The sequence below is a fragment of the Ruditapes philippinarum genome, unplaced genomic scaffold, assembly GCF_026571515.1.
Source record: "Ruditapes philippinarum isolate M1 unplaced genomic scaffold, ASM2657151v2 ctg535_1_1_1_1, whole genome shotgun sequence".
In the NCBI taxonomy this organism is placed as follows: Eukaryota; Metazoa; Mollusca; class Bivalvia; order Venerida; family Veneridae; genus Ruditapes; species Ruditapes philippinarum.
The window spans coordinates 236,767-251,260 of NW_026852088.1; the positions used below are offsets into that span (position 1 = coordinate 236,767).

A 14,494-nucleotide genomic window follows, 5' to 3' on the forward strand; every position below is an offset into this window, starting at 1 on the left:
ACTCACTAGAAGATGTTTCATGCCAAATATCTTAGCTCTAGCTCTTTGAAATCTTTAAAAGAAGATCTTTTAAGTTTTTACTATATGCATATAGGGAAAATCAATGACCCCCTGGGGCGGGGCCAATTTTGACCCCAGGGCTTTTATTTGAACAAACTTGGTAGACACTCACTAGAAGATGTTTCATGTCAAATATCTAAGCTCTAGCTCTTAGGGTTGTTTAAAAGAAGATATTTAAAGATTTTTCTTTTGGTTGCCATGGCAACCAGAGTTCTGCATGGAATTAAATTCTTTGAACAATTTTTAAAGGTGACCACCAAAGGAACATTCCTGAGAAGTTTGGATGAAATTGGCTCAGTGGTTTATGAGGAGATGTCATTTAAAGCAAAAGTTTACGGACGGACGACGGACGGACGACGGACGGACGGACGGACGCCGGACGAAAAGCGATCACAAAAGCTCACCCTGTCACTTTGTGACAGGTGAGCTAATAATTAAATGTTCTATTCTATAAACTTTAAAATTTTGTTAACTTAGAGCATGCACAACAGAAGAAGAGGGCAACTTTCAGAACCTGATCAAAGTTTATAGTAATGTAGAACATGGAGTTATGTGATAACAGGTTAATAGACACAGACCAAAAATGGAGAGTTGAACAAATCACAAGTGGAAAAGTAAATAAATCAGTAAATTTTGTGCTATATGACATTATTTGAATGATGGTCATTTTATCAACCATCTGAATGAAGCATTCCACTATGTTCATGTCATGCTAAAAGAGTGCATACAGGAAGAGGTCAGTGCAAGGTACCAACTATCTTAGCAAAGTAGGTTAATCTATTTATAGCCATAGTGGCCAAGACTTTGACCCTTGAAATGCCATAATTTATAAAACAAATTAGGAGTTGTCCACTAGGCCGTTTTACACAAGGATAGTCTACTAAACCAGGTCTTGTGGTTTCTGATGAAAAGATTTTTCAAGTTTTTCACTTATGTAAGTTTACATAAACTTGACTGAAACCTGGGGAAAGGGCAATTTTTTTATCTGAAGGCCATGGCGTACAGTCTTCATTCCGGTGCATTTTCGATCATGCTGCTGCCTTTTGTGTTTGCATGTTTTGAAATCTGGTTTACCAAAGACGGGGATGATGATATTGGTTGCTTAAACAGAGCTTTCAAATGACTCATGAACTACTGATTTCAAAAGTTTATATATATTTTGCCAGTTTCATAATTTTTAACTAAATGAGCCTAATGTTAAAACAATAAAAAACCATTGGTCTTCACATAATAATATGAGAAATTTAGTCTTAAGACATAATTATATCAAGTATCAATGCTCTGGGCAATTTCAAATTCTTGAGAAGATTTTTGAAGATGATTGGAATGGAATTATTTAAACTGTGATAGGCTTCATAACAAGGAACATTACCTTCAACAAGAATGTGAAAATAAGAGCAAAATGTATGTATGCTGGGCAGTAACTGCAGAATTAGGGGCCAGTCTCAAGTGTAACAAATTCAAGAATATTAATATACTGTAACCCAATTTATATTCGCGAATACAAATTTTCGCGTTTTGCCGAGGTCAGACATATTCGCTAATATTAATTTCCGCGTTTTCTTGATTTCAGAAAATATTCGCGGATTGGAAATTCAATTTAAGCTTTTCATAAAAAAATACCTTCTCCCATCAGGGATCGAACCCACGCCGAGAAAATTATGTTATGTGAGTCCGCAGTCTAACCAACTGAGCTATACAGGCTGTTAAGTTTGACGGCAAAATTCGATACTAAGTATGAAACCATCTTGAATTTCACTGTTTGTAATTATTTACACCTAATACCCTTTTGTGATGCTCGATAGATTTATACCACCTTTGTCTCAAACAATTATTTTATAGGATCCAAAAAACAATAGCCTTTTGTGATGCTCGATAGTTTTGCCACTTTTGTCAAACGATTTATTCAAAAATTTATTTTATAGGGTCCAAACAGGTCGAGGTCACTGAACTTGAGGACAAAAGGCAAATTACTGCACTTCTCACCTGTACTAAAAGCGGTATTCTACTGATATTTTGATTGCTATATTGACATAGAGTTCTTTTGATATTTATAAAATAGTAGTAGTTTACTCAGTTTGTGTTTTTATTGCTTTATGGCAATATTCATAACAATTCATTACTTCCTAACAGGTGCCCGTAAAATTCGAATATATCCGGTCAAGTAGCTTTGCATGAACAACGTCTAAAATAAAAATTTCTCTCTAATTTATTCGCGAAATCGTGCAGACTTATTCGCGCAAACAAATATTCGCGTTTCGTGACCATCCGCGAATAAAGCGAATATTAATTGGTCGCGAATATTCGTTGGGTTACAGTTATCTGTACATGAAGATAGCAAATATAACATGAAGATTGTGATGGTAAATGTGTTTACATTTTAAAATACCTTGACCTTTGACTCCTTGACGCGAAAATCAATAGGCCATGTCCAATGCACCTACAAAGTTTGAGGGCCAACAGCCCATGGGCTATCAAGTTATTGATCGGAAAATTTTACCTACAAGGTAAATGTGCCCTTGACCTTTGTCCCCTTGACCCTAGAATCAATAGGGGTCATCTACTGGTCATGAACAATAAGTATACCAATTTTGAAGTTTTTATGCCTAAGCATTCTTTAGTTATTGCACAGAAACCTTTTTTACCTACAAGGTCAATGTGACCTTGACTTTTGACCCTTGACACCAAAATAGGGGTTATCTACTAGTCATGAACAATCATCATACCAAGTTTGAAGTTCCTAGGCCTAAGCATTCTTTAGTTATTGATCGGAAATCGTTTTACCTTCAAGGTCCATGTGACCTTGACCTTTGACCCCTTGACTTCAAAATCAATATAGGTCATCTACTGGTCATGAACAATCATCATAACAAGTTTGAAGTTCCTAGGCCTTTGCGTTCTTTAGTTATTGATCGGAAACCATTTGGTCTAGGGACAGACATACAGACCAACAGACAAATGAAAAGCAATATACCCCCACTTTGACAGTTTCCACAACTGTCTGTCTTGGACCCTGGATTAAGAAAGTGACTACAATAATGATCCCTGTGACATGACTGTGTAAAGTTTAGAGCAAAAACCTTCAGTGGTCAACAAGAAATGAAGTTACATGCGCCAAACTTTTAACTAAATATGGATGTGATCCCTATGCACAGGTGAATAACTCAAGAGAATAACTCAAGCTACTTTCTGATTAGTTGAGCTAAAAGTTGAAATGTTTTAAAAATTTTAACATTCTATATTTTATCTTAATACGAAGAAAGCTAACACGTCTTTTTACTAATTTCAATATCACTAGCTCATCCGACAAAGTAAAAGCAAAGGATAAAATTGAAAGCTATATAATACAAATGATACATTATAAAATGAGGGTATTCTTTGGATATTACATACATATATATAATAATTATACAGTCAACTATCGTTATCTCAATGTCGCTTTTCTCAATTTTTTCCCTTCACTATCTTTATGAAATATATTTGATTATCATCATTATACCTGTGTATCTTTTTGGCTCAGTAAAATTGGTATTGCAAGGCCGATGAGACGTCATCAAAAATAGCATAAAGAAGTGCTTAATATAAGCGTTACACTGTAAGCACGTCAACAGAAAAGCAATTCTTTTTACCATAAACAGTTCTTATTTTGTTTGGATATGTGATAATAGAATATTATATTCATGTAACTCCATTACTAAATTTATTGAACTTGTTGAATAAAACATTATTATGCTTGCCACAGGCTGGCATAATAGAATTTTATGCAACTCCTTCAATAAATTGAGTATTGAACATACTTACACTCATTCAATATCCTCTATTTATCTTGACTTTTGCAACTCGATTTTTTCATTTTCTTGAAGTGAAATGTTAGTTCCATTAGCTAATTTCCCACTACAATACAATTCTTTGTTTATCTCAACTAATAAACTTTCGTCTGCTAAAGGCAGTGAAAAAGATAATGCGGACAATATTCACTCAATTAGGGACGTTAACAAATTTTCCTCACAAACACTGTAAATGTCATGTGTGTTAATAATTCACGTGTTATTTGTGTGTTGAATGACATGAGTCCAAGAAGAGTGAATTTACCTTCAAACAGTGTACTGTATTTCAAAACAACTAAAAGTAGATCAAAAGAACCAGAATAAATTCATAATTGATTTAGTGATCATTTCATAACTTTTACACAACATTTTGGAAAAATGTGAAATTAAAAGCGGTATATGCCTAATAATTATTAAACAGCAAAAAGACACAATTATTGTTTTAGTGGTATATTATGGAGTTATTCTCACACTGTGTATTTATTATACACAATGAGTTGCCTGGTAATTATGCCTTACTTGAAGAGATTCAAGTAATGATTTCTGCTCAATAAATTACTCGCATTCAGATATGTAGATAATATCTATGTTCATGTCTGAGGTAGGAAAGTCAGTTTCTGTTTAATCTGTACCCTAATTATTCTCGATTTTTCATTATCTTGACTTTTTTAATGGTCCCTGTGACTTCAAGATATCATGAGTTGACTGTATTTATTATACATGGGTATCTACATTTCAAAAAAGAATAATATATGTTGATATTATTAATCATCAAATTCAATGTCACATTCATAATTATACTTAAATACTTGTTATGTGCAGGAAAAACTTATTTTATAATAATACTTTTTTCTCTAAAAAATGATGCTTGCTGTATTATAAATTCATTATCAATATTTCAGACAGGTCATATGGCCGTATATAAATGGTTGTTTGCACTATAATCCTACTTAGTGTGTTATATTTCCAAGCAACCATTTATATAGGGCCATTTAACTTGTCAAAAATCTTTATAACTAATAATATAACCTTTATATCAATCACTAATAACATACATGTTTATATATGAGACTATATATATAACAAAGTTACATTAATACACTTTTTAACTTATATTATAAATGCACGGTAACAGTGTTTAGAGGAAGGCTGAAAAAATGTTCACAATTCAAATGTCAAATACATGGGAAAATTATAGCTTTAATTGCTTATTTCTATGCCAACAAAGCTATTATATTAGCATGGTAACCATTAATGTTCTACAAACTTGCAAATGTTAGTACCCCCTTTAACATTTCATAAATATTAAGGCCAGGAATTACATTTGAATATTTGAAACACTACAGAATATTCAAACATTGAAATACAAATTCAAATATTGCCAACATAAAGAAATACTCATATCACATTTTTCCTAAAGATTTTAATAAAACTGGTAACTGAGTTAAGTGGAAGGATGAGTGTTGTAATACATGTATGGCACGAGTGTTTACTGTACCTGAGAAACTGAAAATTCTTCATTTGAATGAAGGGATAAGAAAAACGTTCCATAATTTCTGACCATTTTATGGAATACAGTCATAGGATCTGACCAGAGAGTTACTTTCTATATATAAAACAGGACATGGAAAACCGTCTGGTTTTGGAGAGATTCTCGATAACAGAATGTTCAGGTTATTGACTGAAGATAAATTTCAATCTAGTCAATAAAACAAAAAATAATATCACTGTAATTAATATCCCCCTTACATTTTGGATATTTGTAATTGTGAGTTAACTGAAATAATACAGTAATCGGACAAAAAAATAGGATAAAGAGACATGTTGATTCAGCCAACGTTATGAAATGAATATTCCAATATGAAAAACAAATGTTCAAACATGAAAATCCTCATCTGTTCCCGGCCTTAATAAATTCTTAAATTCAAGCCACAACCACTTAGATAAACACATTATCATATTGACAATTTTGTTTCTTTTCAACCAAAGCTACATTATTTTCACATTACTATCTAAAGCAATTTACAGAACATGCATTCACACAATACATTTGTTGATGGCAAGTCAGAAAATTTGTATTATAATTCTTTAAAACTCTTTAAGGAAGGAAACTAAATGGAACGTTTCACTTTCGTTTGATTATTTTTTGGTTTCACAATCAAGTTTTGGTGTGCATGGTTCATAACACATCTAATAAGAAATGTTCAACTGTTGTGAGGTAAGAACTTTTACTTAATTTACATGCAGGTAGAGATATTCAAGTTTTTAGTGGAGTTATTTACATGCATTTACTTCCATCTTCCAGGTTTAGTCTTCTTAACAACTTCAGTCAAATACTGTAAATCTAATGCTGACACCATTTTATATTATGGTGAATGAATTTGTATTTAACACATAATGATTTGTAACTAATTAGAAATGGCTGAGGCAAGTTAGCAGTCTTGATATCAAGTTGGTATCTTTTTGTTTGTTACGTTTTTTGTTTTGTTTCTTTCATTGCTTTTTTTTTTTTAAGATTTAGCCTTACTATCATATAACATATTTGAAGTTCTAGATTATTAGTTAGCATCTAAATAACTGGCCACTCATAAGCCTTGTTATAAAGAGGGCATAAAAAGTAAAAGCCAATGGAAACAGAAGATACTAAGTACAACCTGATTGGTGGATTCAGATAACATACCTCCTGAAAGCATAAACAATCATGCAAAACTGAAAAATAAAAATGCAATCACAACAAAAGATCATTCAAACCAAAATTGAAATAAACAAAAACAACAACAAAATCAAATTTACAACATTTAAAACAAATATATAACAGCATAAAGCAAACAAGGACAATACAATATAAATTTTAAATTGAAACTAAAAAATGTAAAGAATATGAAGAATTAAGAATTTGTTGCCATCTCAAGTTTCTTACAAATAGTCATCTTGCTCATCATCTATATGTTTGATGAAAATATAATGTAAAACAAGAGATGTTTGTAACTATGAACATGTATAACCAAATAATAATGAACATAAGAGCAATCAGTGATCACATGTATCATGATAGTCAATTAAACAGTTGAGTTGCCACAATTAGTCTTGGTACTCATCATCCCTGTTAAGCTTGGATGAAATCACACCAGTAGTTTTTGAGGAGTAGTCCAGACATGTTTTCTGGCTGACGACAGATGGACAGACCATGTAGAAGTGATCGCTATAAGTTGTGGCTCACTTTGTAGCATATTTCAGCTACTAAATTGTAGCAGGTGACACGTAAAAATTATTAACAGGCCGAAAATACATTCAACAGAATAGAAAAACCCATATAATATGTGCAAGTACTTGAGGTACCGACTAATCCTGAAAAGTTTCATTCAAACAGCTTTAGTGGCATAATTTAAGAGAAGTACTGTCTGGACAAAAACTTCAAAAATAAAAATAATTCACTCTAAGAAAAATCTTTGAACCTGGAAAATGTTGATAATATGCACAACAAGACTTGGTACTGATCATTCCTGTAAAGTTTGGATGAAGTGGTTTCATTAGTTTTTGATGATTAGTTCCGATAAGATTGTGGCAGATGTACAGACGGACAGAAAGAAGACACAGGAAAGATCTTTGTATGTTTGCGGTAACTCTGTAGCAGGTGACAGAAAAACCATTTATAGTATTGTTGCTTTGACTTCTTATATGTTAAGTTTGTGAAGATCAAGACTGCTAAAATATATGCAAGAATAAGTTGCTTTTCAAGGGTGTTATGGTATAAATGGCACTATACTGGACTAACTCACTGTAGTCCTTCCAGGGATTTACAAAGTGTGCTTCTTGAAGTGATCAAACGCACAATAAGACTTGGTCACTATATATCCTGTTACATCCAATTCAAATAATGGACAGACAAAATGACAAGCTAATTCTAGTATTTGTCTATGGGTCATTTAAAGTTTGCCTATATTGTTTACAACTGAACTCATTTTTTCAAAAAATCTTCTAAAAACTTAAAAATTCAAATAAATTCCTTCTAAAGCAAAAAAGTTAAAACTCTGTAAAATAAAATGTAAGGCAAAACCCAAATAAAAGAAACTGATAGTTGTGTGTAAGCAGTTAAAACAGATCTAGTCTAAAACACAAGCAAGTACCTTCAACATACAAACATACATTGAGAGTTGATATGAAATAAAATTCTTCTACTGATTTGAACAAAAACTACAAAAAGCTTTATAAGGTGCCACAACACATGAAAATTAAACAGTACAATATCAAAGATATTACAGATTGATGGACAAAAATAGCATTTCCTTATTATACAAGAGCAAAGTTGCTAGTTTTATCATTAATAGATAAATTAGTGAAACTAGGACTGGCAATGAAATGAACAGTTTGACTGGTGCATATACAAAGGCATACATAAACTAAAACTGAAATTCAAAATAGTTGGACTAACTTTTTTCAAAGATATGGCTCTGGACAGTTAGATGAACAATACCTTTACAATTTCCCCTTCAAATTTTACAGTTTGGGGATAATTACATGCAACTGCAGTACATACACACACATTGTTTAAGCCACAGTTACAATAAGAGCACTGCAAAGGTTTGGCAATAAATGTCGAAATGCAAATTTATTTAAGTCATTCAAAATAGTCTTTCAATTTATGAAGAGACTCATTCATGAAATGGTCTGAAACATGTTTTATCTTAATTATCTTTCTGATAACTCGATAATTAGTTGTCCTTTGTATTTTTTACAAGTAAGGTATTGTTTTGAAGTAATATGTATTAATTTTAATATTATAACTAATAAGTTTTACAAACCTAATGTCTATGGAAACTCTTGTTCTTGATAAGACTAGTATTTCATACATCACTGTGACCTTACCTTAATGACCTCAAAATAAATAGAGGTCAACTACAGGCCATGGGCAAAGTCCCTAGAAAGTTAATAAACTTTGACTTATTACTTTTCAAAATATTGATAAGACAAGGCATTTACACAAACTGTCACTATGACCTTGATCTTTGACCATATGAACCCAAATTGCTTAGGTTTCATCTACTAGTTATGACCAGCTACACACTATATATTATGACTGCAGGCTTAATTGTTCTCTATTTATGGTCAGACAAGCTTTAAGTGGTTAATGCTTTGGTGACATTGACCTTCCTTAAATTTCATGACTGTTGGTGAAAGTATTCTCTAGTTATTGTTTGGACAATCTTTCAGTTGAGAAAGCTACATTGGCCTTGATCTTGGAACTTCTGAACTCAAAATCAATAGGTGGGGACGTCTACTAGTCATGACTAACCTCCACATCATATCTTAGAACTGTCAGTCAAAGAGTTATCTAGTTACTGGTTGAACAAGCTTTTTGTAATCAATATCACAGTAACCTTTACCTTTGACCTGTTAACCTTAACATTTAAAGTGATCATTTACTGGGCATGGACATTTCACAAGACTAGATTTAATTATTCCTTCTTGAGGTACTCAGTTGTCAAGGATTTTACACTTAGCATCAATGTGACCTTGACCTTTAACGTTTTGATCTCGAAATCAAGAGGGATCATCTACTTCCACCAAGTCTCACAAATCTGCACTTAATTCATTTCTCAATTGAATTAGCAGGATTTTTAATTATTCCTCTGATGTACCAGTTGTAATGATTTCACTTAGCACAATTGACCTCTACCTTTATATAGTCACAAATTAAAATATTTTTACAAGTTAATTTAATCTAAATTGATGTGGATAACAGAAAGACAGACTGAACAAGGCCATATCATAATATGACCATGTGGGACTTGAACCTTGACCTTGATAACCTGCATCCTGTCTGTCCTTCCATGCATTCCCTTTCTGCCAAATAACTTTATTTTCCTTCCATAGTTTTAAAAGATATTGAGGGACATTAAATTTTAAAATTCATACAAAGTTATCATGCGAGCCCTTGAAGGTCAAATCTGCTCTCTGCATATGGTTTTATTATGGTTGACATTGCTGTCTAGTTGTATCAATTTCCTTCCATCAATTCAAAAGGTACAAGGGGATATGCAATTGCAAATGAACTCTGGATGGATATAGAGACAACCAAGTACAAAACAGACACATGTCAACAATGTGCCTATAGGCAGTATTGGGCAGATTCTACATTTCACCAATAACCCATGAATCAGAATGACACTGAGCATTAATCTAAACATTTGTTACAAGTTATTTAATAGTGCTCGGAAAAATTACAGTGTCTACTTTAGGAATGAGCTTCAATAGCAAAAATACTATATTTAGAAACATACATATATAATTATGTATCATTATTTAAAATGTTTATTACCAATACACATAGATACAATATATATACATTTAAATACACCCTTCTCAAATTTATCATCTTTTATTTAAAACAAAACAATCTGAGGTTGCTATTAGGTAAAAATAATATGACTGTCATGCAAATAAAAAAGTCTATATTCAAAATGACCAATGCATGCTCATGCATGACTTTAAAAAATCTATTACATGTACATTGTTTTCATCTTTTCTTCTTCAAAGAAAAAACAAACTAGGCATTGGAAAAAGAAACATGCTGCTGAAGCTATTTTGATGTCCAAGTATAACTGCTGTCAACCTGGCATTTCCCTGTCACAACCCTTCAAAATGTTCAACAAAATTAATTATGCCTAGTTATTTGAAATTCCATCCATGAATGACAAAATTATTGACTGCAAACAACCATCAATGTAATACCATATGATGCTTTTGACATTCAAGTGTGACCTTGACCATTTTAATTGGCTGTCGTTCAGGTTACATACCTATGAATCAAATGTGACCTTGACCTTTGAGCTACAAGCTCAGTGTATCAAACATTTATGCACAATTATTCAAAATCCATCCATGATTGTCATGAACCAGATGGGCATCAACATCAATTCACAATCATATTAAGACTGGATATACAGGTGTGACCTTAACCTTTTACCTGAAGACCGGATTCTTACATTTGTCATCATGTCTTACACATATATGCCAAAATAATTTGAAATCCATCGACAGAATAGTTAACCAGACACAGTCACAATGCACTTTTATGAAACTTAGGGTGATATAAAATTATCAAGAAATCCATACATGCATGAAAATACCCAATGAAATCAAATAGCTACTCTCCAGCTTCAAACTGTACAGTAATGACAATTGTATAAATTACGACTAGCAAAAACAAGACAACAAACAAACCATATTCATTCAATTCTTAAGATTGAAATATAAAAAGGGAGGTAACTTACTGTATCTAAACCAAGAAGCACAAGTAATGGTATGGTAGTCATTCCCCCTCTTTTCCATTCTTCTAATGTAACAGTACCATCCGAGTCATAGTCTATTTCTATCATCATATCTTGTAATATCTGAAACATGTATAATATAGAATTATTTATAACTGATACAATATTTGTGAAGTGGATCTTTTGTTTAGTTTATACAGAATTTAGTTTAATTCGATTGTGTAGCAAGCTATAAGCTTATAGTCTGTTCCTGGAACCAACCAGTACTGAACAATTAGTGTCTGTAAAAGTTTCTTGCTTGAGGAAACAACGGCTTGCCCCTGACAGAGTTTTGAACCCAAATGACTAGCTATCCTTAGATTACAAGCCAGAAGCGTTAGTCACTTGGCCATGCCACCACAATGTTAAAACCTTGTCAACACAATCTTTGAAACATAAAATCTAAACCTGAATAACTATTGAATAAGGTGATTTCTTTAGAGATCTTTTTGAGCATTTGTCTTCAGGAAACAGATGCCTTGAAAAATGATACAAGAATTTGTTACAAAGTTAGCAACATCCCCTGCCAAAGGGGACGTTAACATGAAGCCCAAAAATGTGCTATTTCAAATGATTGAGGTATGAATCTGAACTTCAGGCCGAAATTTTGATAAATGCTAAATCTGTATATGCAACAATAAATTCATCATGGAAATATAATGAAATAACTCTTGTGTATGTGTCAATAGGAATACATTTGAGCAGTTTTTATCACTGAAAATAAGTACATACAGGGAGATAACTTAAAAGTTATTTAAGATGATTCAATACGCTGTTATCTATTTATAAGTTTCACAAGAATCTTTTAAAAAACTTTTAGAGTTATTCTCTGGGCAAGGAAATACAGACCGTGTTAAGCTTTGACCTTAACGTTGCTAGTAGGGGTCTGAGTGTTTTGTATAACACATTGTCTTTATTTTTTATGGTGAATATTTGTGAAAACTTATTTCAAAATTCTTTGATAAATGGAAAAGTTGTGGACTGTACACAAAAAGGCCCTATAAGAGTTAAGCTTTGACCTTGGAGGTAGGGGTCTGTGTGTTGCACATGACACAACTTATTGTGAGCATAAGTGCCAAGTTAATTCAAAATCCCTTGATGGATGAAAAAATTATGGATCAGACACATATTATACCCTCCATAAGACAAAATTGACCTTTGATCTCAAAGTGTGACCTTGATCTTGGAGTTAGAGGTCTGTGTATTGCACATGAAATAACTTATAATGATAAACATAAGTGCCAAGTTATTTCAAAATCCCTTGATGGGGATGAAAAAATAATGGACCAGACATGAAACATACTGTCCATCAGACAATGTTGACCTTTGATTTCCAAGTGTGACCTTGGAAGTAGGGGTAAGGGTGTTCCACATGACATAATATTATCTTATTATGCAAAGTTATTTCAAAATAATCTCTTGATGGATGAATAACTTACTGAGCGGGCACAAAATATACCCTAGATAAAAAAAGAAATTGCAAATGTGTCCATAGGACACAGATGCCCCAACATATTACTACTGTAAGATTGCATGACAGCTGGACAGATGGATCAAAATGGTGATACATTAATCAATGCTAACTGTAGACTGTTATCATAAATTGTGGAAATTCAAGATTAGTACTATTACATAAAATAGTACCCCCCACCACCCCACCAACCTCTATAATCTCAAAATGCTGCAATTAACTGACTTCTAACATAAGTTTATAAAGCAGGTTTGATGTAAATGGGGAGAAATTATCCAAGTAATGATTGCAGTATTTACACAACAAGTTATGATTTACATTCATTGCTTAATCAAGTATGTGGGGAATTTCTAAATTGAATTTTCCAATTTACACCACAGCCTTTAGGGGCAGAACCTTATTAATATTCTATAACTGTATGACAAGAATTCCCTATAGAAAAACATTATTGTTACAACTAAAGGACACTATTTCACCAAGTATATGTCATAAATAGAGTAAATCTCTTGGTAACCAAGTGTCTTTCACCAATAGAGGCTATATCTTCAACAAATTACACCAGTAAACAAGTATCAGTGGCACCAAATCTCTATATAAAGTATGCTATAAAACCAAATAATCTATAACAAATAGAAGAAACCATTCTAATGAATATGTCATTGATAGAGAACAATCTCTTCCTAAATATTTGCCAGTAACCAAGTATCTGTCATCAATAGAGGAAACCTATTTATTGAATGTTGCCAATAACCAAGTATCTGTCATCAATAAAGGAAGCCTATCTATTGAATGTTGCCAATAACTAAGTATCTGTCATCAATAGAGGACAATCTCTTCCTAAATATTTGCCAGTAACCAAGTATCTGTCATCAATAGAGAACAATCTCTTCCTAAATATTTGCCAGTAACCAAGTATCTGTCATCAATAGAGGAAACTATCAATTGAATGTTGCCAATAACCAAATATCTGTCATCAATAGAGGACAATCTATTCTATCCCACAAAATTTGCCAGTTATCAAGTATCTGTCATCAGAAGAGGACAATCTCTTCCTAAATATCTGCCAATAACCCAAGTATCTGCCATCAATAGAAGACAATCTCTTAATAAATATTTGCCAGTAACTAAGTATCTGTCATCAATAGAAGACAATCTCTTCATAAATATTTGCCAGTAACCAAGTATCTGTCATCAATAGAGGACAATCTCTTCCTAAATATTTGCCAATAACCAAGTATCTGTCATCAATAGAGGACAATCTCTTCCTAAATATTTGCCAGTAACCAAGTATCTGTCATCAATAGAGGACAATCTATTCTATTCCCAAAATTTGCCAGTAACCAAGTATCTGTCATCAGAAGAAGACAATCTCTTCCTTAATATCTGCCAATAACCAAAGTATCTGTCATCAATAGAGGACAATCTCTGCCTAAATATTTGCCAGTAACCAAGTATCTGTCATCAATAGAAGACAATCTCTTCATAAATATTTGCCAGTAACCAAGTATCTGTCATCAATAGAGGACAATCTCTTCCTAAATATTTGCCAGTATCCAAGTATCTGTCATCAATAGAGAAAACCTATTTATTGAATGTTGCCAATAACCAAGTATCTGTCATCAATAAAGGAAGCCTATCTATTGAATGTTGCCAATAACTAAGTATCTGTCATCAATATAGGACAATCTCTTCCTAAATATTTGCCAGTAACCAAGTATCCATCATCAATAGAAGACAATCTCTTCCTTAATATTTGCCAATAACCAAGTATCTGTCATCAATAGAGGAAACCTATCAATTGAATATTGCCAATAACCAAGTATCTG

The 14,494-nt window shown here is 32.6% G+C and overlaps 1 protein-coding gene across 2 annotated transcripts in view; it reads right to left on the bottom strand.

Moving 5' to 3' along the window:
* LOC132748933 (diacylglycerol kinase beta-like) overlaps positions 1-14,494 on the bottom strand; it is a 42,765-nt gene that overhangs the window by 21,563 nt on the left and 6,708 nt on the right. Inside the window, exons 2-3 of one of the 2 annotated variants that reach the window (XM_060738612.1) lie at positions 11,162-11,281; positions 6,568-6,596 (exon numbers count right to left, since the gene is read on the bottom strand). In XM_060738612.1, coding sequence (XP_060594595.1) covers positions 6,568-6,596; positions 11,162-11,219 — 87 coding nt within the window. In that variant the 5' untranslated portion in view covers positions 11,220-11,281. The remainder of the gene's footprint in view (positions 1-6,567; positions 6,597-11,161; positions 11,282-14,494) is intronic. The other variant, XM_060738607.1, reaches the window with a different exon arrangement.